Here is a 24,881-nt window from a genome sequence, read left to right as displayed (position 1 = left end):
AGAGAGCGCAATTTATATCTCAAAATTACATGAAATTACTATGAACTGAAAGAGTGAAGGTGTCTTATTCTTTTTACAAATCTGTTATTTTTGTGGAAACAGTTAAATAAGGGCTTGTGAATATTGATTAGACATTTTAAATTCAGTTGTTATCAGAGCTGCAAAATGCACGAGTAGAAATTAACTATTCAGAATCAGCATTTGTCATCTAATGTGAGAGATAAGAGGTCTATCCTAATTCATTCCATCTCTGAATTTCCATTGTTTAGTTTCATAAATGTATGTACTAAACTAATGAACTGTGAGTTTGCTGCATTTCAGCCTTTGCTAAACTGAAATGAATATGTTTTGATTGTGTGGAACAGATGTTCTGCTTTGCGTGGAGTCCTTGTGGGGCATACTGTGCAACAGCTTGCAAGGATGGCAAGCTAAGAGTGTATGAACCCAGAGTGGATGTCCAACCCATCCGAGAAGGAAAGGGTCCAGTAGGTTCCAGAGGAGCAAGAATTGTTTGGGCCCTGGATGGACAGTTCCTTGTTGTTACAGGATTTGACAAGTTCGTAGAACTTCTGCTAATCTATTTAGGAAACAGTGTTCTCAATTAATTTGTTCTCTTTGAGCTTGGATACATTAGTTGAAATTAATGTAACTGACTGTACTTTCATTTCATCATCTTTTTGCAGGGTTTCTGAAAGACAGATACAGATTTTTAAGGCAGACAGTCTGAATTCGCCTCTGAATACAGTTGGTTTGGATGTTTCTCCAGCTATACTCATTCCATTTTATGATGAAGATAGTTCTACTCTTTTTGTTACGGGGAAGGTAGTGTATCGACATTTTTAAAACTGTAATTTGAAGTGTGTTTACATTGCGATTATTATCTATGCAGATCTCATTAGTTCTGAGCATGCTGGTTATAAAAGTACCGCAATATGAACAGTCAGCAATGAAACTATAAAGAAGACTGTTTTTCTCTCTGTTATTTCGTTTAGCTGAAATTAGTATTAAATCTACTTCACTCTGATACAGAAATGTACAGATTTTGCATGTGTGATTATACTGATGTTACAGTAAACTGCCAGTCTAGGTTTTGTTAAACAACAGCATGTGTCCCCTCTCATCATCAGAGAAATTCACTTTCCATTCTGCTTGTTGTTGCTCCTACTTCCTGCATTATGAGTAGGCACACAGACTTTTTCTTTGTATGATGTGCAAGAATGAACATAGCATACAACCTAAAATTACTTCAGCTAGCCAGTGAAGGTAAAGAAATGAACTTACTCAAAGAAATTGAAATTTATTATCTGAAATGTGCATCCCCAAATGACATTCTAAATTATCAGAGCTACCCAACAAAATGTTTGTAAAAAACTTCAATAATTTCCTTATAGAACCATACACCAAACACAGCCCATGGAAAATAAAATACAGTAACAACCATACATTTCTGTTTATGTATATAGTAGCTCTGAGCCACATAAGTCTATTGTTCTGCATTTATTCATTCTATATGTCACTCCAGTATGTCAAATTTATTAACTGTGCATGAAATATGTAACATTCAATATTTTACAAGAAAGGCACTGTACTATTTTCTGATATTCAGCACTATTACATTGTAGGTAATCATTCATAGCACTCAGTACATTGCATGCTAAGAAGTTTTAATTTTTAGACTTTTAGAAGTTTAAATTAAAAGTATTTAATGAGTACATCCATCAACTTCAGCAGTACAGGGCTATTTAAAAGGAAGGAACTGATTTCAAACATTTATCGCTTCCAAACTACAAAAGATAAAAACACAATTCCAGTGTTCCTGGAAAGAGAAAAGCCCAAATTTTTGTGCATCCAGTGTGAGCACCATGAGTTACATGACAAATATCAAAATGGTGGCTCATTTCCTGCCACACATGAAGCAGCTGGTCTCTCATTATCAAATTCACAGCTTCACCAATGTGATGCTGCAGACTTTTGAGAGTGTCATGCATAGGGGGGATAAAAACACAGTCTTTTACGTAACCTCACAGATAAGTCACAAGGTGTGAGGTCTGGAGACCAGGGAGACCACCAGCGATGAAGTTCATCTTCGCTCCTCCTCTTACAATCCAGCATCCTGGAATGATGTCATTCAGGTAAACTCATTCAGGTAGCACTGAACATGCTTACAGAAATGAGCCACTGTTTTGATATTTGTCATGCAACACTTGGTGGTCACATTGAATGCATAACGTTGGAGTGATGTTTGTATCTTTTGTAGTTTGGAAGCAATAAATGTTTGAAATCTGTTCCTTTTGTAAGCAAAGTGTAACTTTTACTGTAGACATAATTTTCTGATACAAACAGACATGTCACAGAGAAAAAGTGTTTGTGATACTCTTATAAAGGCAGAAAATATGAGCAACAACAAACAGAATATAAATTAAGTGCATTTAACGCTTAATATATGTATATGCTTAGTATATGTATATTTATGCTTAGTATATGTATATTTATGCTTAGTATAGATAAACAACATTGTTACTTTGAACAGGGCAACTGCAACATCCAAATTGCAAAGCATTAATTGAAGATCTGACTATGTAGTATGCCAATTGAAGATGGGTGAAAGCCCAAAACATCTATTAGTATAGATAAAAAAGGTAGGAAAAGACAAATTGCTACTTACTGTAAAGAAGACAAGTCAAGTTGCAGACAGGCTTTTGGCCACAGCCTTCGTCAGTAAAGAGACACAGACACACTCAACATTCACACACAAACAAGCAATTACACCTCACGCATGCACGACAGCCAACTCCAGCATCTCAGGCTGGAATGCCGGCTTGTGTGTGTGTGTGTGTGTGTGTGTGTGTGTGTGTGTGTGTGTGTGTGTGTTTTTCTGTCTATCTCTGTTTACTGATAAAGGCTGTGTCCAAAAGCTATAAGCGAGCATCTTTTAATTGTGCCTGTGTGCAACTTCAATTGTCTTCTTTACAGTAGTAATCTGTCTTTTCCTACATTGTTGATATTTGTACATGGAGTTTCCATTGTTTGATTAGTATAGATACAAATACATAAAGTGGCGGGTTGCTGTATACCTTAAAGTAAAACAATCAATTACTGTAAAATAAAAACAAAACACTAATCAAAATAAAGGCACTCTGTTCAAAACTACACAGTCTTTACACAACTGTAAAATCAAAAATCCACTGCATGGTAACATTAAGTAGAATATTATTCAAACTCATGCGTTGTAATATCGTTGGCTCCTACTTGGCACACTGTCCACATGTCAGGTGAGACATTGCTGCTCACCCATCTCTGTCATTGACAGTGAGGCCCATGAAATCATCCAAAGGTTGAGGAAAGTTCCTGTGAAACTGCAAATTTCAATTGGTCTCAAGTGTACTCTGTTGTGTTTTTGTCAGTAAATACATCAGACCATTTGATTCCTGTATCCCAGAGGGAGGTGTTCACAAGGTGGGTACAGTGTGCTTATGTATTATCACCATGAGAGATGAATTTTAACCAAACTTTTGGCTACGGGGCTGCACAATATGTTGGAGGTTTCTGTCTTAATGCTGCACAGCCCTCAAAACACCTTCTGTAGTGATGAGAGGTATGACCCACCTTCCTGCTAAACGTAAGAGACAGAACCCCTGAGACATGGCAGTGATACCTGGCTGCCTCAACAAACTTCTGTGGTGATCATCAGGTGTCAGACAAACCCTGCACTTGTTGGTGAAAAGAGCCTAATGTTCAGGTTCAATTCCAGGTGTTCCCATGTCCATCTTCTTCATGCACCATGGGTCTGGGGCGACATTGCTGGTGGGGGTTGTATTGTTGGTTGCAATGTACGCCTAAGACCAAATTGCCTACATGAATATAATTGTGTACTATATGGGTCATCACAGCCCTTTCAGTTGCCTCCAATGAAAGCCAGCACACAATTCTGTTGCATTGTACTCAATGTACCGAGGGAGCATAATTTGGAGGTAGAAGCCATCAGCTTTTAGGGTTGACCATGGGGCATCCGTATGACGCAGAAATTCAATATTATCAGCTTCATGACAGTGGCAGAATCTTTGAATGTGATGTACGCAAGTTCAGACTGGAACTCCTTCGTCGAGAATCCTTCTTGCTGTTAGGTTATGATGCACACATGATATAAGTTTAAAATCACCCTTGGTTGCATATTGACAGTGTGTTTGTAGTATATAGGGTGATTCAGCTGCCCCTACCAACCTGTTTTGTGCAAGCTGCACTATGTCTGTATCAGGAACAATATTCAGACAGCTGATGGCCACGTAATCAATGCAAGTTTCCTTTTGGAGCTTCGGACGACTGTTAGCAAATGGAAATGTATTGTAAAAAATACAAGTGCGGATTGGCCCTGAGTTAAAAAGTATTTTTGAATCAAGATGTTACTTATCCTACTGTCACCAATCTTTCTGTGTGCAATTAGTGGTATAGTCATACAGGTTTTGGATGTCTCTGTAAATTTATTCCATTTATAATACTTAATCTTTTGTAAATGGTTCAGAAATGTTGCCTTATAAAGTTTTTCACTATTGGAAACAATGAAGTTAACAGGAGATATCAAAATGGGAAGTATGGAAGTAACAACTTCCTGGTATATAACCCAATGAAAAGATTAATATAGTGGGTGATTGTGCTGCCCCTACCAATGTCTTTTGATGAAATGCCACATGACAGAACAGTGTTGTTGGGCAGTTTGCTCTGGAGATGTGAAGCATATTTTCAGAATGTTGCAGAATAACAGGCAAAGTATACAAAGACATCTTAGACCTATTGTACAAATTTTGTTTGTGACATTACTGTAGCACATTAATATGGCAAGCCATATATTGAGCTTTTCATTGGGTTATATACTGGAAAGTTATTCCATGCTTCCCATTTTGATACCTTCTATTAATTTAGCTGTTTCCAATGGTGAAACACACTTAATAAGGCAATGTTCTTGAATCGTTTATGAAAGGTGAAGTACTGTAAATGGAAAAGCTTACAGAGACATCCAAGCACTGTATGACTATATCACAGATTACACAAGGAAAGATTTGAGACACTTGGATAAGTATGGTAGAAATAAGATATATCTACTCCAGATAAACCATGTAACTCATGGCCTGCCCTTACCTGTGTTTTTTACAGTACGATTCCATTTGCTAACAGTCATCCAAAGCTCTGAGAGGGAACATAGAGACATAAATTATGTTTGGATACCATTCCCAATTGCATTAAACAGACCAGTAGGGGCAGTGAATTGTCCTTTATAAGTCACATTCTTCCATATTTCCTTTGCCCAGCAGTCTTCTTGCTTTCAGTAAATAATATTCTGGAAATTTCATAGAAATCTGTAGCAACTTATGTGCAAAATAGTGTGTTTTCTTTCATAACTTCAAATAGTTTCCTGTCTTAAAAAAGTTTTGTCGATCAAAATTTTGTGCATTTCTTGAATACTTCACCCTTACTTCTGTTTTTCTTTTATTTTTTGAAATAGGGTGATTCTACAATTTATGCATTTGAGGTAACAGAAGAGGCACCATACTTGTGTCCTCTTAGTCACCATCGCTGTAACTCGTTGCATCAGGGCCTCTCATTCCTACCTAAGAATGTATGTGATGTGAGCAGTGTTGAGTTTGCTCGAGCTATGAGGCTCACAAATAACACCATAGAGCCTCTGTCCTTCACTGTTCCAAGGCTGAAGGTATGTTGTTGCCTTATACATAATCATTAACATATACTACTTAATTGAGAAATATATGTTGCTGGAATCAAGTTACTAAAGATACACTTGATGCCTAGCAAGTGAAAAAACAAATCTGTTTATCAACAGCGTTATTTTTCAAGAGAAGATGGAATGCTCATTTGCTAACACTAATGTTTATAATACAGTGTGGTATAAAAAAATTAATTCAAAGATTGCTAATTTATGAACCTGGTGATCTTGTTTGAGAGTTACTATATTTTTTCAGCCTACGTAGGATTTTTATTATTGTACCTCGATTAGAACTTTATGCACCATTCTGTAGGTTTGTTGGCCCTAACTGAATCCTTTAACATATTCTTTACTTGACAGAAGAAATTTTCAGATGAAAAATTTTGACAACTACACTAAGTTCACGAAGAAGAAGTGACCAGAGTTCAGAGAGCAATGGCCTGAATGTACTCGCTTGATCTCCTAAATTTCCCAATTACTTTTGTTGACTTTGAACTAAAAACTGTGTGATAAAGAAAAAGTAATTCGTTGTGTGTTGTGGTCTTCAATCCAGAGACTGGTTTGATGCAGCCCTCCATGAGTAATTCATTTTGGTAAATAAAATAGGATGGTAATGGGGGGGTAGAGTTCTGGCATCTGTTGGCTGATTTTTTTTAGCACTGCACTATACTCAAAAGCAGGTTGGAGGATGAAATCAAGGGAAAGATGTGAAGATATGAGAGGATGAGGCAATTTTAATGGTCTTGCATAGATCATGTTTTTAGCCTTAATGAAAAGGCGTATTCTAAGAGTGAGGAAGTACACTTAATATTTGTGGTTACATAAAGTGTATGACTCTGTACCCATGAACACTCGGTGGGTAGCAATGGAGTATATAGGTATAAAAATGCAGCAAATATCCCTTATTTGGAGAATATACTAGCAATCATACACAGTAGAAGTATGAACTAAGTTGAGTGAGCCATTCCAAACATAGACAGGGCTGTAGTATACCGCTGACCCTGTTGAAACTGTGTATTTGTAATTGTGCAGAGGTATGGGAATTCCTTTCCAGCTGGGAGCTATCCACTCATTATTTTTGGCTAAAGATCAAGTATTGATAGCACAGAGTAGGGAGGATATCTAGTCAGTGATAAAAAAGTTAATATATGCATTTGACAAAGGTGGGTGTAAAATATAGATGAAAAAAACAATAGTTTTCATTGGGAGGAAATGTAAGGGATTTAGTACTGACACAAGTAAGTATTAAAAGCAGTAAAACAGGTTAATTACTGAGGATCAATTATCTCTACCTCGGGAAGCTGTGAAGTAGATCTAAAAAGCAGGATCCAGCAGGCAAGAGAAGCAATGAAGATGCCAAATGGAGTTAGTGGAGCAGGGCAATGTCAAAGGAAACACAGAAGAAGATTTTGAAAACAGTAGTTGATAGAATACCAACATGTGGTGCAGAAGGATGGACCCTAGAGGAGCAGCAGAGAAGTTCAGTCTATAGGCAGTAGAGTTGGATGGAATAAGGAGGGCAGCCAAGGCATCCTGAACAGAGAGAAGAAGAAATGAGAAAATTAGGGAGATAACAGATATGGAACAACAACTTGTGCAGAGAATGGAGAAAAGAGCTAAACAGTGGTATGGCCATGTACAGCGAATGAAGTAAGGACTGTGGCCACGTGCTGTCCTGCAGTGGTCACTGTTGAGTAGGAGGAGGAGGAACCTTGGATGGCCATGAATAACACAGAGGTTGGGAATAATGGTGAAGGGAGGTCTGAAAGAGGAGGACTGTAATGATCATGCATGCTTGCAATTGGGAATACAGGGCAACTGCTGAAGAGTGGAGAAGCCCTTAAAAGTAGAAGTAAATAAGTAAAAACAATTTGAATATACACTGACAGAAAAAAATTCTAGTGCCAAAAAGGAGCTGTGCGCCATAAACAAAAGTTGATAAGCGTGTTTCTACCTCGGAAAGACGATGTCTATTAAAATTTCACGCTAGTCACATAAGAGTGGCACTAGTAGTGCCACTATGAGGATGCAAAGTAGGTTTAGCTTAAATACACACTGTAACAATCATGAGGTCTAGTTGCCTTTGAGATTGGATATGGTGTGTTGATGTTGGTGAAGAAAGGCTTTGTCAACAGCTTACTGAGTTTGAATGAGGTCATGTAATAGGGCTATGAGAAGCTGGATATCCTTCTGCAGTATTGCAGAAATACTTACCAGGAATGGAGCCACTGTACATGACTGCTGGCAGAGGTCACGAAAAGGTACGGTCACAAGAAGACTGGCCTCTAGACGACCACATGACACTGCTGAGGGGAAAGACCTTAATGTTCAGCATATGGCTCTGGTGCATTGTACTGTACCTGCAGTAATAATTCAAGCAGCAGTTGGCACCACAATGACACAACAAACTGTTACAAATTGGTTACTTCAAGGACAGCTCTGAGCCAGATGTCCCATAGTATGCATTCCACCAACCCCAAAAATACTGCCATTTGTGGCTTCAGTGGTGTCAAGTGAGAGCTCATTGGAGCGCAGAGTGGAGGTCTGTTGTGGTGAAAGCTTGTGCTGCCTCAGGGCCGGTGATGGCTGTTTGTTGGTTAGCTGGAGGCTGGTTGAGGGCCTGCAACCAACCTGCCTGTGTGCTAGACACACTTGACCTACCCCTGGAGTTATGGCCTGGGGTGTGATTTTGTATGACAGCAGGAGCAGTCTCCTGACTATCCCATGCACTGTGACTGAAAATTTGTTCATCAATCTGGTGACTTCACCTGTTGTGGTGCCATTCATGAACAGCATTCCATGGCATGTTTTCCAACTGTATAATGTTCACCTACATGCTGCTGTTGCAACCCAACATCTTCTACTGTTTGTTGACGTGTTGGCTCAGCCAGCTCGATTACCAGATTCATCTCCATTCGAGCATGTGTAGACATCATTGGACAACAACTCCAGCATCCTCCACAAACAGCATTAGGCTTCCCTGAATTGACCAATGAAGTGCAACAGGCGTAGAACTCCAGCCCACAAACTGACGACTGCCACCTGTACACACAATGCATGTTTGTTTGCATGTTTGCATTCAACATTCTAGCAGTTACACTGGTTATTAATGTACCAGCATTTCACATTTGTGACAGCTTATCTCACGCCCGTATTAAGCTGTGATCTTGCAATGTAAATCGCTTAAATATATTACCTAGACAGAGGTATTCCCAAAATGTCATTACTGTACATTTACTATTTTTTGGTATTGTCATTTTTTCCATTAATATAAAAATAGTGTGAATAAATAGTGCTGGTTAAGAATTAATTAAGTTAGTACCGGATATACTTTTTCTTCTTATTCTGCTACCACTACTGCCACCACCAATAATAATAATAATAATAATGACGACAATTATGATAATGGCAGATAAGGAAAGTATCTATAGATGTACAAAAGTGACCTTTTCTGATCTAGCAAGTTCTGAGGGAGGGAAATTTGGATAGAATGCACCAGCTAAGAGCACTGGGAAATGAAGATGATGTGGTTAGAAAGAGGGTTTCATGGGGGAATGAGTTCATACAGGAACAAAGGGAGACAGTATTGCTGCTTTAGTAGATACATTATTAACTGTCTTTTAAAGCTGGAGATGTTATTCCAGAATAAGGTTCCTGACACTGAAAAGGATTTTGAGTCAGTGGCTGAGTGACGGAGTGGGACGAACGATTTTGCTCTGTTTTGAAGACTTTCTCTGCTGTGTTGTTCAGACATAGCTTAGGAGAGATTTGAGGATCAGTGTAAATTGGTAAGGCAGTGGAGGAGACAGAATGGGTTGAAATTTCTGCATTCATCTGTGCATAGCATAGATATATGTGCAGATGATGGTGAAATGTGATCAAAGAGTGGAATGTCACAGATGCAAGGGTTGGACAAAAATATGAAAACATGTTGAGAAATGCATGCCACAACATAAATGCAGATGGTAGTCAGACCTGCAGGTTGTGCTGTTGAATTTGGCCACGAATGGTGGCACCTATCCTTGATACATTGCAAGTGTCAGTTGTAGTCACAACAGTGTTTTGTGTGGTTGTGAGTACATTATGTCAGAGGTAAGTGAATTTAAATGTGGACAAATGGTTGGTGCTCATACGATGGGTGATTCCCTAACCAAGGTATCTGATGATGTGTTTGGTTTTCAAGAGGCACTGTACTGAAATTTATACCATGTACAGGAACAGCAGAAAAACATCATCTGCTAAGTCACAATGTAGACAAAAGTGTGTGTTGGGTGATCATGATGGACAGTCATTGAAGAGGATTGTTATAAAAAATAAGAGGATGGCAGTGGCAAAAGTCACTGCAAAACTGAATGTCACACTTGCAAACCCTGACAGCACCAAAAGAAGACACAAAGGGAGCTCTATAAGCAGGGGATTGCAGGGTAAGCTAAAATTCCAAAATCAGTCATCAGAGATGCAAATGCCTGTAACAGGAAACTGAGGTGCTGAAGTCATAAAACCTGTAACATGCAGCAATGGAAGAATGTCATTTGGCTGAATGAGTCTTGTTTCACACTGTTACCTACTTCTGCCTGAGTTTATGTCCCAAAAGTGAAATGTGTTGGGGGTTTGGCGATGATTTGGGCAGCCATAATGTGGTATTCCATGGATCCCATGGTTACTCTGCAAGGTTGCATTACTGCCAAGCAGTATGAGCCCATTTTGGTTGATTAGGTCCGTCCCATGGTACAGTATTTTTTCCCCAATGGTGATGCTGTGCTCCAAGGTAGCAGGACCCCTGTGCACACAGCTTTCATCATCCAGGACTGGTTTTATGAGCACGAGGATGAAGTTTCACATCTCCCCATGCCACCACAGTCACAAGATCTCAATATCATTGAGCCTTTGTGCTCTACTTTGGAGAGAATTGTGAGTGATAGCTATCATCCTCCATTGTCATTTCCTGAACTTGACAATATTTTGCAGGAAGAATGGTATAAGATTCCCTTGAAACCTGTACAGGATCTGTATTTGTCAATTCCAAGATAATTGGAAGCTCTTTTGAAAGCCAGCAGTTTCCCTGCACTGTATTAGGCTTGAAGTTGTGTTGTGTTTTTGATGTTTCCATATTTTTGCCCATCCCCTGTATATCGAACACAGACATTCATAACCAGCTCGGGGCATCCTTAAACTCTCCTGAGACAGACTTTTCAGGACTGAAAGTATAAGTATTTTTACAAGTTTCTTTTCCTAGCCAAAATGGGAAGAGCTTTTTATAGTTTTGTAGGACATGAGGAGGCGCCAGTGTCTTCTTGCATGTTGTAACTATGTGCTCTGACGAGATTATATTTTCATCTGTTATTACTACAAAACTTTTTGCTGAGGGAGATAAATTGATAGTTGTCTCATTTATGATTAAAGCTGGTAGGGATTCCTGATATCTCTGGTAACAAGCCTTGAAAGACCAACTGGGACTGGTTGAGGTTTGGTTGCTATATAGTGTGCCTATTTTGACAGTGCACACAGGTCTGTATTAAAATTCTCCATAGCTGTTGTAATGTTTATTGGTTTTGCACTTAGATACAACTGAAGGTCATGAGCATACATGTGATATTTATAGTAGGATGAAACTGATGATATGTCTTTGACATTCAACGGAAATGCTACAGAACTTAATACTGAACACTGGGTGACACCTGGTGTCAACTGTCTCCACTGTGACTTTATATTCAGATGTGACATATTGCTGGTGAGACATTAGGAACAAGGAAAACCATTGCAGTGCATTTGGTGAGAAAATTAGGCTGCTAAGATTGACAAGTAAAATATTGAAGTCAACAGTGTCAAAGAGTTTGCTGAAATCTAAGAAGCACACAATAGTCACCTCTCCTCTGTCTATGGCAATCTTCAGGAGAACAGTTACCTGTATTAAGGCTGATGATGTGCTACCCTGTTTATGGAAACCTGATTGGTATTCATTTAGTAGGAAAATTGGAAATTTGTGGTAAGGACTGTGGGACCAAACTGCTGAGGTCATTGGTCCCTAAGCTTATGCTCTACTTAACCTAACTTAAGAGGGAGAACTCGAACCTCCAATGGGGGAAGCCATGGAAGCGTGACAAGATGCCTCGAACCGCACGGCTACCCCGCGCAGCTCATCTAGGAGGTTTTTTGTAATTAAGTAGTCAGTTAGATGGCTGTGAATTATATTTTCTAAGGCCTTGGACATTGACAAAAGAATGCAAGTAAGTCAATTCAGAGGGTGTTCTCAGGGAAAATGCTTGTTGTTAAGGAGTAGTTGAAGATCCTCACTAGAAATATTAGAGCTGTTTATGAGAAATCTTTATTCATTGCTAAGCAGCCCATCAGATAAGAGGAAATATTTAATAATTTGTGGCTGTTTCAATGTAAATTCCTTGTATTCAGATTGAAAAAATGAGTTGTATGTAATTGGCTGCTACAATGTGATTTCAATAACAAATTTTCCAAGTTGAGTACAGCAAGGTGGTAGAAGCCTGATCATCATAACACTTTCATCAGGCCAAGAAATATCACATTTATCTCATTGTTAATGCACTATTCATGATGGTTAAAATGAGCAATGCAGCTTTTTACAGCTCGGAGAAATATTCAGGTCAAAAGTGAGGATTCGTATTGATTCTAGGATACAGTCTTTTAAGAATAAGATACAATAAATAAAAAACCTGAGCAATATATGCACATGGATAATGGAACTTGTTAAAATATCTTGTCCTCAGGAAAGGAAAATATGCATGTATTTTCTAGTACAAATAAAGCTCCTTTATTAGATGTGTTCTACAATTATTACTGCAATATTTTAAGAAACTTAATAAGATGCTCAGAAACATACAAACATAGCAAAAAAAACTTTTATTACATTTGTGAAGCTTAGTATTTCTTTTAATTTACAAGTAACAGAATATTTGGAGCCAGATTGCAAGATGTAGGCACTCATCAATGTTAAGTGGTGGAACTGTGACCTTTCTGTGTTTTGTATTCTTTCTAAGGTTGAAATAAGTCTCTAGCAGTAAAGAATTTGACACAGGTATATGTTATAGATATGATCTTAGTTGCATTTCTGCATAGCTTGGGAAATTCTTCCACATTTGTGTCAAAAGACCATTGTAATGAGTTGATAGTGCTTTAATATACGTCCTCTAGTTCAGTTGAGTTTTCTAAACCAGAGGTACAGTATTTGTTACAACTAGAGTGACAAACAATTTCTTTCTATGCTATTCAGTTTTCTAAATTGTCTCAAAGCCCTGGCAGTGTTACAAAATGTTTTGTTGGTAAATCCTTAAAAAAATTGTCCTTGTGTAATTGTAGCATTGGAAAACATTCAAAAATGTTATGTTAAATTTAGCAAGCTGTTTTTAATAAACAAAGTTTATCGCCAGATGCATTAATCTTATCACACCTATTAATGATCAATATATACTTTCTTAAACCAATTGAGGTGCCGCAGTACTTAGCACAATGAACTTGCATTCAGGAGGATGGCAGCTGAAATTCACATCCAGCCATCCAGATATAGGTGTTCTCTGGTTTTCCTAAATTGCTTATCGCAAATGCTGAAATGATTCCTCTGAATTTCTTTCCCCAACTTTCCCTAATCTGTTCTTGCACTCTCTCTCTCCAATGATCTCATTGTCAATAGGACATAAAAGTCTAATCTTTCTTCCTTCCTTCCTTTCTTCTTTCTTTATTTCTTTCTTAAGTGCCTTGTTAAATTTGCAAAAAAGGTTAAGTCTATATTATTCTGTGCAGCCTGTGTCTTTGCTTTCATATCCATAGAGATGGCATTTATTCTCAAGCACAAAGAACTCGGCATTTGTTAAACCAACAAACCATGCTTTGGTAGGCTATGTCAGCATTTGCTGCTTCCATGTCTTGCAAAAACGCATTAAACTAGTGGTAAACAACACCATAGCACCATACACAATTCCGTCAGTCAGGACATAACAAAGTTGCCCAGTGGTCAGCCTACCATGTAGTATAGAAGGTGTTTACTTTAGTTGGTAAATTTTTCACTAGCAATATGAGCAGTATAAAGACAAATATATTCATTTTTACTCAATTTAAGCCACTTTACATTTCAGTCATCTATAAATGGGCAGCATGGGCTCATATGCAAACAAATCATATGCAGGGTGTCCCAAAGAAAAAAAAATATATTCACTTATGTATTGTGCGGGGAGGCACTCTTATTGATTTTCAAGAAAGAACTTGTATCCAGAAACACATAGCTTAGGCACTGGAGAGCATAAAAGTCTGAGTTGGGTGTGCATACCACATTACATCAGTAAACCCAACATGAGTAGCACTGTCTACATTACAATCGGGCTTTGAACTGCGTACCTCCTATTTTAATGCAGAGCATACATTGGCTGTTCTAAGCTTCCTGCACATGCGCCAGTACATGCAGTTGTACTTCAATCACTCTGTGTGCACTCGAGCAATAAGCTCTTATGCTGATTTTGCAGATGTGCCATACACCATACTCTTCATGTTACCCCTCATAAAATAGTTGAGAGATGTCAGATCTGGCAACTGTGCTGACCATGGAACTGGTCCACCTCTACCAATCCATCGATTGGGATATGCGACATTGAAGCGATTCTGCACATTGAAATTGAAGTGTGCTGGAACTCCATCATGTTGCAGTCATATGTTCATCTGAACATTTAGTGGCACTACATCCAATAAGGTAGGCAAAACATCTCTAATACATGTGTGGTAGATCGATCCTGTTGGTCTGTTTGACAGTAGAGAAGGCCCAGTGATAAGGCCCTCAATTATCCCAGTCCAGATGTTAATACTGATCCCTGATCCTGTGTTGGTGATTTTGAATCACCTGCGCATGCAGATTTTCATCTACGCAAGTATGCATATTGTGTAAGTTTAATATGCCATCTCTAGTAAACATGCATACATCTGTGAATAGCACTAAGCTCAGGAACCATGGCTGGAGTATGCATTGTTGTAAATACCACTGCACAAACTGTACCTGTTGTGAGTAGTCTGTCTCCCGTGATGCCTGGACTATCTGTAGATGGTACGGATGGAGCCGGCATTCATGAACAACATGTCTCACAGCACTTTTACATGTCTGCAGCACCTGTGCCATCTGCTGAGTGCTGGTGGCTGGGTCCTCTTTGAACATTGTCGGCATGTCCATCTCCAGCTGTAGTGTTTGAGCCAAGCATGTATGACCCCCATCACATTTCGCACCTACCAGAGGACAGGCAGTAAACTGGGGATAGTATTCACAAGAACCAAGCTCAAAATGCTATTACTTCACTGTACAATGGGCATACATCAGGCAGAAAATACCTTTGTGCAACTTTCCAGTTTCTCTGAAGCGTCTTTCGATCGCGAACTTGGAATGATGTGGCGTACATCTGTTTGGAAAATGTTCCACATACAATCTTGCAGTAGCTCTCCCATTGCAGTTGCTTTGCCATTTGCAAGCACCATGTTTGTCATTTCCGCAGCTGTGTATTGGTGCATGTTGCACTGCAGTGGCAGATCACACATGGTCCTCAGTAGGATGCACACAAGGGCTGTGTGGAGGAATGTAGTGCATGCACAGGAACGTTGTTAGGCTCAGGTCATCCATCTGCAGAACACAGATGGCTTAAGGGTTGCATACCTTCTGTATTTGGACACCAAAATAAATCAGGACAAACCACCACAACTGTTTGTTCTCAGACTTCAAGGATTTGCAGCGTCAAAGCTGTTTGTTTCAGTGTATGGGTTCCTTCTTGAAAACTGATCAGTTTGGCTTCCCACACAACATACTATATGTTGTCAGGGTTGTTGTTGTTGTTTTTGTGGGGGGGGGGGGGGGGGCTGACACTTATACATGGGCCTTAAACTAACTGTCTCTGCATGATTCTGATATAAATCACTCAAACAACATATGGAACATAAAATCAACTAACTACACACATGATAACATATAATTATATGATTCCGGCATTAAATGTTGGATAGTTTCCATAAAATTGGTATGTGAAGATACTCATTGCGATGTTTTGAGGGCTTGGTGAGCCTGTATCATTATATTGTGTGGTCAGGATGATAATACAATATGCCATAAGGTAAATTGCTTCTTGGAGAAAAAGACCAGTGGTAGTGGTTTTTTAAATGTTTATCCAAACGATTGTGGAATGGTTCAGAGCCTTTGTGCAATTATATCAATATGCCCAGCTTTCCTTAATGAATTTTGTCTTGTCTCGTGTCATCTAAAGCCTCAAAGGACCTGTACAGAAACCTCTCTTCCCATATTCTGTGCTTTGTTTCTTCAATTAATAATTGATTTTGAGAAACTACATAACAGAAAACACAACTGCCACAATTTTGGATGTGTTAAAATACAGTACAATCTGTATTACAGACTGATCTTGAGTCACTTTGTCATTTCACACTCATTGGTGTATGCCATCCTCATAAGAATAGTACTTTTTCCATTGAAAAATAAATATCTAACAGTTGGATTGCTGTCATTGCCCATGATGAATGTTGCTATTTAAATAACAACTGGTAACTTATTTTCTCATCGAGAAAATTAATATGAGAATGTGACAACCTATCTCTCACAATTTGAAGGTCTGGTGACTGCACTATTTCTAGAGCTCCCTTTCTCAAAATGTACCCCATACAGATTGTAAAATTTAAACTTCTGTCATTTTAATGGAATCGAAAATGTTGTATTGTCAAAAATTTCCTACCTCCTATTAACATAGTATACCAACATGAAATAATAAACAGGTAGAAAAATCAAAGTTCTTAGGTGTGCAAATTGATGAAATCTTACAGTGGAAAAACTTGAAACATTTATGTTTACCTATTTTTGTCGTAAGAATAATGGTCAATTTTGGAGCTAGGGAAGTCAGTAATTTAACGTATTTTGCTTTTTCATTGGCTGATGTCTTGCTGAATAACATCCTGGAAAAAACCTCACTTAGGCAGAAAATATTCATTGCACAAAAGAAAGTTATTGAAAATATGAGATGGGTTTACACACATACATCTTGCAGGCTTCTCTTTAATCAGCTAAAATATTAACCACAGTCCCACAGGACATTCATCCACTTATAAAATTTGTTATCAACAATCATTCTGAGTTTGAGAGTTACATATATTCACAAAGTGCATTTCAAGAAGGAAAAACAAATTGTGTCACCCTTTAATTAAACTAACTAGCCACAGGAAGCGGTGAAAGATGTGACTATAAAAGTCTTTAAAAATGTGCCCAGCCAAATAAAAGAAGTGTTTTCAAATGTAGATTAAAGGTGTTTCTCATTAACAAGTCCATCTGTACCATACAAGAGTTCTTGACTAGAATTACTCAGTAATTTTTGTAGACAGAATTTGTAAATCATAATAACATTAATCATGGATGTGATCAGTGGAACAAGTATTTGAGATGACCACATTTTTTGGCATAACATTTCTGTCCTCCTTTGCCCTTTCAATTTTTTACTGCTGCATGATACAGTTTCCCCCCTGTGTTTAGGCCTTTTCTGTCTTTGTCTCTATTATGTGATCTGTAAAACTGCATATAAAAATCTGGAGTCTTTAATCAATTTTCAGAGTGAATTATTTCAAGATGACCTGTTTCCTCCAACAAAAGTAACATGGAAACCAACCATGACCAGCACTGAATGGTTGGGAGGATTCAACAAAACTCCATCTCGGTTAAGTCTCAAGCCACAAGGAATGGAAAGCTGTGAGTATCAGTCAAATTTTCTATATTTTATTGCATAAACAGTGTAAATGCGGTGCCTCTTTATACAGTTGCCTTGTGCCATTTTAATACACGTTAAAATATTGCTTCATGATGATACACATGTAAGTAAGCATGTGTCTGAGTGACTATAGGTATTATGATGGTTTTTCCTTTATAATACTGAACTTGGAAAATCTGAATACCTGAGTATTGTGTCAATTTGACAGAATATCACGGCAGTTCATTCTGGATACAAAATCACACTGCGTTCCAATAACAAATTGTATGGCATCTGTGCTAGAGCATCTGTGCCACGTGGATCTTTCTTATTAATAAATGCTCTTCGGTTTGTGGAGCCCTAAGCAGGCAAAAATTATTGTGAAACTGTTGTAATTACCCTGCACAACTACATTTATTTCCAACAAAATGACTGATTTCAGTCATCGGTCATCTTCAGATCATAAAATACAGGCCATGGTTCAATCTCGCCACTGCAAAAAAACTATGTTGTTAATAAATGTGGTTCGGCATTGGAGGGATTGAAACACAGCCTGCATTTTATGATCAGAGGATGGCTAATTCTGGCCAAAGCTGGTTTGTTAGAAATAAGTGAGATTGTGCTGGATAATTAAATTATTTTTGAAACAATTAATCACTGTGGTGTACTACTTGACAGAAATGTTGTTTCCTGACCATTGTTTTACCTATGCAGTATTGACATAAAATGCTGACTATAAAGAAATGTAATGATAATTCAATCAATACCTTAAGCTGTCAACAGGCATTGATATACATTAACGGGGACAGTTGAAAATGTGTGCCCCGTCTGGGATCGAACCTGGGATCACCTGCTTACATGGCAGATACTCTATCCATCTGAGCCACCAAGGGCACAGAGGATAGTGCGACTGCAGGGATTTATCCCTTGGATGCTCCCCGTGAGACCCACATTCCCAACTTAATGTCCACATACTACATTCGTAGTGCCCCTGCCCACTACACTCATTACTCGTGGCAGACAATCTTACTGAGTCCCGTAAGAGTTCGGGCAATGTGTGTGCATCCGCTCAGAAGAAAGAGGTCAATGGCTGGTTAGCCTTAACTATATGGAGATGGAATCTGATCTTCTGGATCTCCTTGTAAAGAAATGTGGTTTCCAATCATGAAGGCTGGGAGCTAAAGTTAATTAATCACTTCAAACACAATGTAAATTAAGTAAAAATAGAGAGTTTACAGGAAACTTGCTTTTTTTTCTTTTTTTTTCCCCCATTGAGTTTGTAGAATATCTTTTTGTGTCTCTGAAACCAATTTAAAAATAAAATAAAATAGGCTTTGTAGTGCAAAGTGAGAAATTACTTTGGATGGGGTCTCATGTTTAGTATTAAAACATAAGTAGTGACCGTGTCCAAACTGAAACAAGCACTAATTACTCTGGTAGTGGAAAGTCCATTGTGGATGTAAATCTACATCATTACTGAGCAATTTACACTTAAGTGCTTGGGGTAGGGTTGTTTCTACCAAGTGCTTGGGGTAGGGTTGTTCATACCAGCTTCAGACTATTTCTTTACCATGCCACCCTGTAACGGTGTGGGGAAAAATGAATACTTAAATATTTTTGTATGAGCTGTGATTTATCTTGTTTTATTATGATCATTATGTCTCCCTATCTAAGTTGGTGACAATAAAATATTTTCACATTCCTCAGAGAAAGTTGGTGGTTGAAATTTCATGAAAATATCTCACAACAACAAAAAATACCTTCATTTTAATAACTGCCACACCAACTGTCTTATCATATCTGTGACACACTCTCTCTTGTTTCATGACAATAAAAAACAAACTGCACTTCTTTGGACATTTCAATATCTGCCATCAATCCCATCTGGTAAGGATCCCATTAACACACAGCAGTACTCTAGTAGAGGACCTACAAGCATAGTGTAGGCAGTCTCTTTAGTAGACATGTTGCAACTTATAAGGGATCCACCAATAAAATGTAACATTTGGTTTGTCTTCTCCACAACATGATTCATGTGATCATTCCAATTTAAGTTGTTTGTAATTGTAATTCCTAGGTATTTAGTTGAACTGACACCCTTTAAATTTGTGTGATTTATCATGTAACCAGAATTTAATGGATTTCTGTATGTGATCGTGTATAGCCTCGCTCTTTTCATGATTCAGAGAAAATTACCACTTTTCACACCACACACACATTATTTTAATCATTTTGCAATTGGTTTTGATCTGATGACTTTACTAGATGGTAAATGACAGTATCATCTGCATACAATCGTAAGAGGGCTGCTCAGATTGTCTCCAAAATCATTTGTGTAGATTAGGAACAGCTGAGGGCCTATAACACTACCTTGGGGAATTCCGGGCATCACTTCTGTTTTATGCAATTATTTTCCATCAATTACTATTTATAGTGGCCTTTCTGACAGTTAGTCACAAATCCAGTCGCACTGCTAAAGCAATACTCATAGAAACACAACTTGATTAGAAGTATCTTGCGGGGAGCAGTGTCAGAAGCCCTCCAGAAATGTAGAAATATGAAATCAATTTGAGATCCCTGTCGATAGCACTCATTACTTCTCATGAATAAAGAGCTAGTGTCAACAGTTGTGGAGAGGATAGATTACTACTCACTGTAAAGATGACACTTAGGGTTGTCATTTTTATGGTGAGAACTGTTGATATCCCAGCGTGGACTTTTCACTGTTTAGAGAGCTAGTGTGTTTCACAAGAACAATATTGTCTGGATATGTGGTGAGATGTGTCAATAGACTGGTTTCTTCAGGGTATTCATAGTGTTCGAACATGGTATATGTTCCACAGTCCTATTGCAAATTGACATCAGTGATACAGGTCTGTAATTCCTCCTATTTGGTTCCTTGAATACTGATGTAACCTTTGCTACTTCCCAGGCTTTTGGTATGGATCTTTCATCAAGCGAGTGGTTATATATGATTGCTAAGTATGGAGCTGTTGTATCAGCATACTCTGAAAGAACACTAATTTGAATACTATCTGGACTGGAAAACTTGCCAGTATTCATCATCTTCGGTGAAAGAATTTTAGGAAACCAAGTTTAATAATCCCACTTTAGTGACACTGTCATTGGTAATATTGTCTTGTAGAAGAAGGTATAATTAGAATAATGACAAACATTAACTTCACTTAACGAAGGTTTATTCAGCACTTGCACATACAAGAGTGTGGAGCGAACTGCCTCCGGCCAGAACACATATTGTATATATACAGTTACAGAACATTGCAGTACAATGATTCTTGACATTTCTGGGTATTTCTAGAATGTACTCGAATCGAATATAGAAATTAAAATTTTACAGTTCAGGTTTTGAACTCACGACCTTCCATGCAACAGTCTAGTATCTTACCCACTACACCACGGTGACTGTGCTACCCAGCCTCTTCTGCGACATTGCTCCCTCCTTAAGAGAACAGTGTCTCAGTGTTATGTCCTCCTAGTCTGGGAATGAGTCATTGGTCCTGCATACTTCGACTCCCGATGACTGATGTTCACCCTGGTGGTGATATTATTAGAACTTTCTTTGCCGCTACACTCTTCGTCACTTTTCCGCTTGCTGCCTGTTGCTGGAGCTTCGAATTTACCCTGGGTTGCAGGATCCTTATAGGGCTTCATTCGAAGGATGTGGACCGTATCTCTGATCTTTTGTCATCTTGTGTTGGGGTCAAATCTTCAACTCCATAAGTAACATCAGACAAGTATTTTAAAACCTTATAAGGTCCAAAGTAGCGCCTGATCAGCTTCTCAGAGAGACCAACCTTCCGAACAGGAGTGAAGATCCAGATGAGGTCATCAGGCTGGTAGACAACATACCTTTGGCAATCGTTTTCTTGTGCCTGCAGCGTGTGGAGTCAAGCTAACTGCCAGAGCTTCCTCAGCTCTGGTTGACACCTGGCTGATGTAGTCATCATCCACGTCATCAGGATGTAACAGAAACCACAGTGTCCATCGTTGTTGTCGCCGCATGCCCATGCACCAGGAAAAATGGCATAAATCTTGTGGTGTCTTGTTTAGCAGTGTTGTAGGCAAACGTCGCAAAAGGTAGCACCTCATCCCAGTTGCTCTGCTCAACACTGACAAACATTGATAGCATGTCGGCCAAGGTCTTATTAAGGTGTTCAGTAAGCCCACTAGTTTGCGGATGGTAGGCAGTCATCATGTGATGAGTAATGTTGCACCGATGGTTTATCTCTGTCACAAGATTAGATTGAAAAACTTTCCCTCAATCCGTAATTAACAACCTTGGGGCACCGTGTTTTAATACAATGTCTTCCACGATGAATTTGGCTACCTTGAATGCTTCGGCTGTTTTCACGGCTTTTGAAATGGCGTAACGTGTCAGATAATCAGTGCAAACAATAATCCATCTATTGCCACTAGCAGACGTTGGAAATTGTCTGAGGAGGTCAATCCCAACACGCTGGAAAGGTGTTTCAGCTGGTGGAATTGGTAGGAGTTGGCCAGATGGTTTCTGAAGAACTGCCTTTCTCCTCTGGCACTCTCGACAGTGCGACACATAGTGATGGACACTCCTAAATAAACCTGGCCAGAAAAATCTCATGTGGATCCTATTATATGTCTTAATAAATCCTAAATGTCTAGCCTCAGGTATGTCATGGAATTTCTGTAGAACATCTAAGCGCATGTGTTTAGGAATCACTGGTAGCCACCTCTTTCCAAACAGATCAAAGTTTTTCTTGCAAAGTAATCCATTAACTACTTTAAATTGTCCTTTCACACCCTCTGGCCAATTTAAGACAAGCATAATTTGAGATATCTTGGTGTCCTTCTTCTACTCGGCAGAGAGATCCCGGAGTGCAGCAAGACAGTCACAATCTTCATGAAAGTCTTGATGGTCTCGCACAGGGTTTTGTGAGAGACAATCGGCATCTTCGTGTTTTCTTCCACTTTTGTACACTATTGTAATGTCATACATTGTCCACCTGGCGAGTTGTTCTGTTGGACCCTTAAGACCTGTCAACCAACAAAGTGAATGATGGTCTGTAACAACTGTGAATGGCCTTCCTTAGAGATACTGTCAAAATTTGCACATGGTCCAGATCACAGCAAGACATTCTCTTTCTGTAGTTGAATTGGTTTCTCTCGGCTTTTGTAAGTGTCCTAGAAGCACCTTCTCTTTTCCATCCATCCAAAATTTTCACCAGAACAGCATTGATCCCATACCCACTAGCATCTGTGTGTAGTTCTATAGATGCGCTCTATCATACAGAGCAAGTACAGGATCACTTGTCAAAGCTTTTCACAGCACATCGAAAGAATCTTGTTGAGCACCACCCCAGATAAATTCAGCACTGGCTTTAACAACTCTTGGAGTGGTCTTGCTTTGATACAAAAGTCTTTGATAAAATGATGGTAATAAGAACATAATCCGAGGAAGCTTCTCACATCTCTAATACTTTCAGGAATAGGAAATTCTGTTATAGGTCTATCCTTTTCTGGGTCTGGCCGCACACCTTCGTTTGACACCAGGTGTCCAAGCATTTTGATTTCTTTTGCTCCAAAGAGACACTTTCTTGGATTAAGTTTCTGTCTTTTTACTTGTTCATCAAATATCTCTGAGAACACTACAATGTCATCTAAATAACAAAAATGCATTGTCCACTTCAGGTGACTTACAAGATTATCCATCATCCATTCAAAAGCTGCTGGTGCATTACACAAATCAAATGGCATTACCTTAAACTAATACAGGGCCTCTGGGGTGATGAATGCAGTTTTCTCACAATCAGCCTTATCTACTTCGATTTGCCAGTATCCCGAGTACATGTCAATGGTTGAGAAAAACTTAGCCCCCTTCAGACAATCTAGTGTATTGTCAGTTTGTGGAACGGGGTAAATGTCCTTTTTAGTTATTTTATTAAGCTTCCTGTAATCAACACAAAAGTGCCAACTGCCATCTGTCTTCCTGAAGAGAACCACTAGTGACGACCATGGGCTCTACGAAGGCTAAATGATGTCGTTCTTCATCATTTTCTCCACCTTGTTGCGAATTATTCGACATTCCATTGCTGACACACTGTATGCTCTCTGGCTTATTGGTTGATGGTCTCCAGTGCTACTCCAGTGCTTCACCATCAATTTGTCTGATTTGCTCTTCACCTGTGGATTGAAGCATTCAGAGAACTCTTGAAGAATGGCAAGTAGCTTCTTCTGTTGTTCCTTAGTGAGATCTGGTGATAGTCGAGCTAGAAGATCTTGTGTAGTAGTGGTAGTGACAATTTTGCCCACAGACTCGGCAGGAGAGGTTTCTGTGACACTCAGCTGTTTGGCAATTAACGGCTCAGCGTTTGCTACCCGCATGTGTCTTCGAAGGGTCTGCAGTTCTCGGTGACAGTTAACTTTCCACAATTCACCGAATCCATTCTTAAATGAGATGACAGAGGCTGGGATGACCAAGTTATTCTTCAGTGGTATGCTTCTCTTACATTCCACTACAAGATCCATCGGTTGATGCATGGCATGACATGTTACAGTTACCTTTCTAATGCTGACTGCAGGAATGATCACTTCATCCAGCACACATAGTCTCCACGTGCTTGGATACCCATCTTCCCGTCCACAGTATCTCATCTCATCTAGCATAATCTTCGAGCAACCACAATTTATAATTGCCTGAGGAGCTTTCAAAAAGTCCGATCCAAGAATGACGTCATGACGACACTCTTGTAAAACGATAAATTCTAAGGGCTGTGTATGGCCACTTATACCCACGCGAATGACACATCTTCCTGTAAGTTTTACATATTTCCCATTAGCCACCTACAGCAGAGATGTTTTGTTGTTGACGAATACGGTTTCCTGCAACTGGCCATGGTACTTCTCTGAAATGACTGAATATGAAGCTCCAGACTGAATATGAAGCTCCAGAGCCCACAAGAGCTTGAGCTAGTCGGCCATCCATGAGGATATTGACCTAGTTTCCTATCATTTTTGTAGTAATCGATGGTGGAGGATTTTTCTCTTGCGGCCTCACCTCCAAGGAAGGCCGCACCCTTTAATTTTCCAGGTTGCGATGGCTATGTGATTGGCTGGAGCTTCTAAATGGCAATGGAGACCTTGATTGGCATCTTGGGGAGCATCCTCTCCAGCACCTATCTTGCGGCGATGGTGATCTATGTCATCCTACACCCACATCTTCTTGTTCCTCTTCATAATCCCGGAGTTGGCGTCGGCTAAGATCGGTCTGCTGTCTTCTGCCATGGGTGTCATCAAATAACCGCCACCTTTCTTGACAACAGCACGCAACATATGCCTGTCAGCCACAGTGGAAACATACTGGATGGTTATTCTGGGTTCTCCAAGCATCAGTCTTCCTTGGTGCCTAAACAGGTTCCACATGCGGCATTGTAGGA

At 39.1% G+C, this 24,881-nt stretch overlaps 1 protein-coding gene across 2 annotated transcripts in view; it reads left to right on the top strand.

Annotated features, from left to right (window-relative positions):
* Positions 1–24,881, top strand: part of LOC126253153 (coronin-7) — a 234,577-nt gene that overhangs the window by 165,352 nt on the left and 44,344 nt on the right. For both annotated transcript variants that reach the window (XM_049954311.1, XM_049954310.1), the window contains exons 13-16: positions 366–556; positions 684–822; positions 5,498–5,704; positions 17,318–17,453. In XM_049954311.1, the coding sequence (XP_049810268.1) occupies positions 366–556; positions 684–822; positions 5,498–5,704; positions 17,318–17,453 (673 nt within the window). The remainder of the gene's footprint in view (positions 1–365; positions 557–683; positions 823–5,497; positions 5,705–17,317; positions 17,454–24,881) is intronic.

This window comes from Schistocerca nitens, chromosome 4 (genome assembly GCF_023898315.1).
Source record: "Schistocerca nitens isolate TAMUIC-IGC-003100 chromosome 4, iqSchNite1.1, whole genome shotgun sequence".
Classification (NCBI taxonomy): domain Eukaryota; kingdom Metazoa; phylum Arthropoda; class Insecta; order Orthoptera; family Acrididae; genus Schistocerca; species Schistocerca nitens.
Note: the sequence above shows the minus strand (reverse complement) of the source record. Positions and strands in the feature narration are given on the sequence as shown.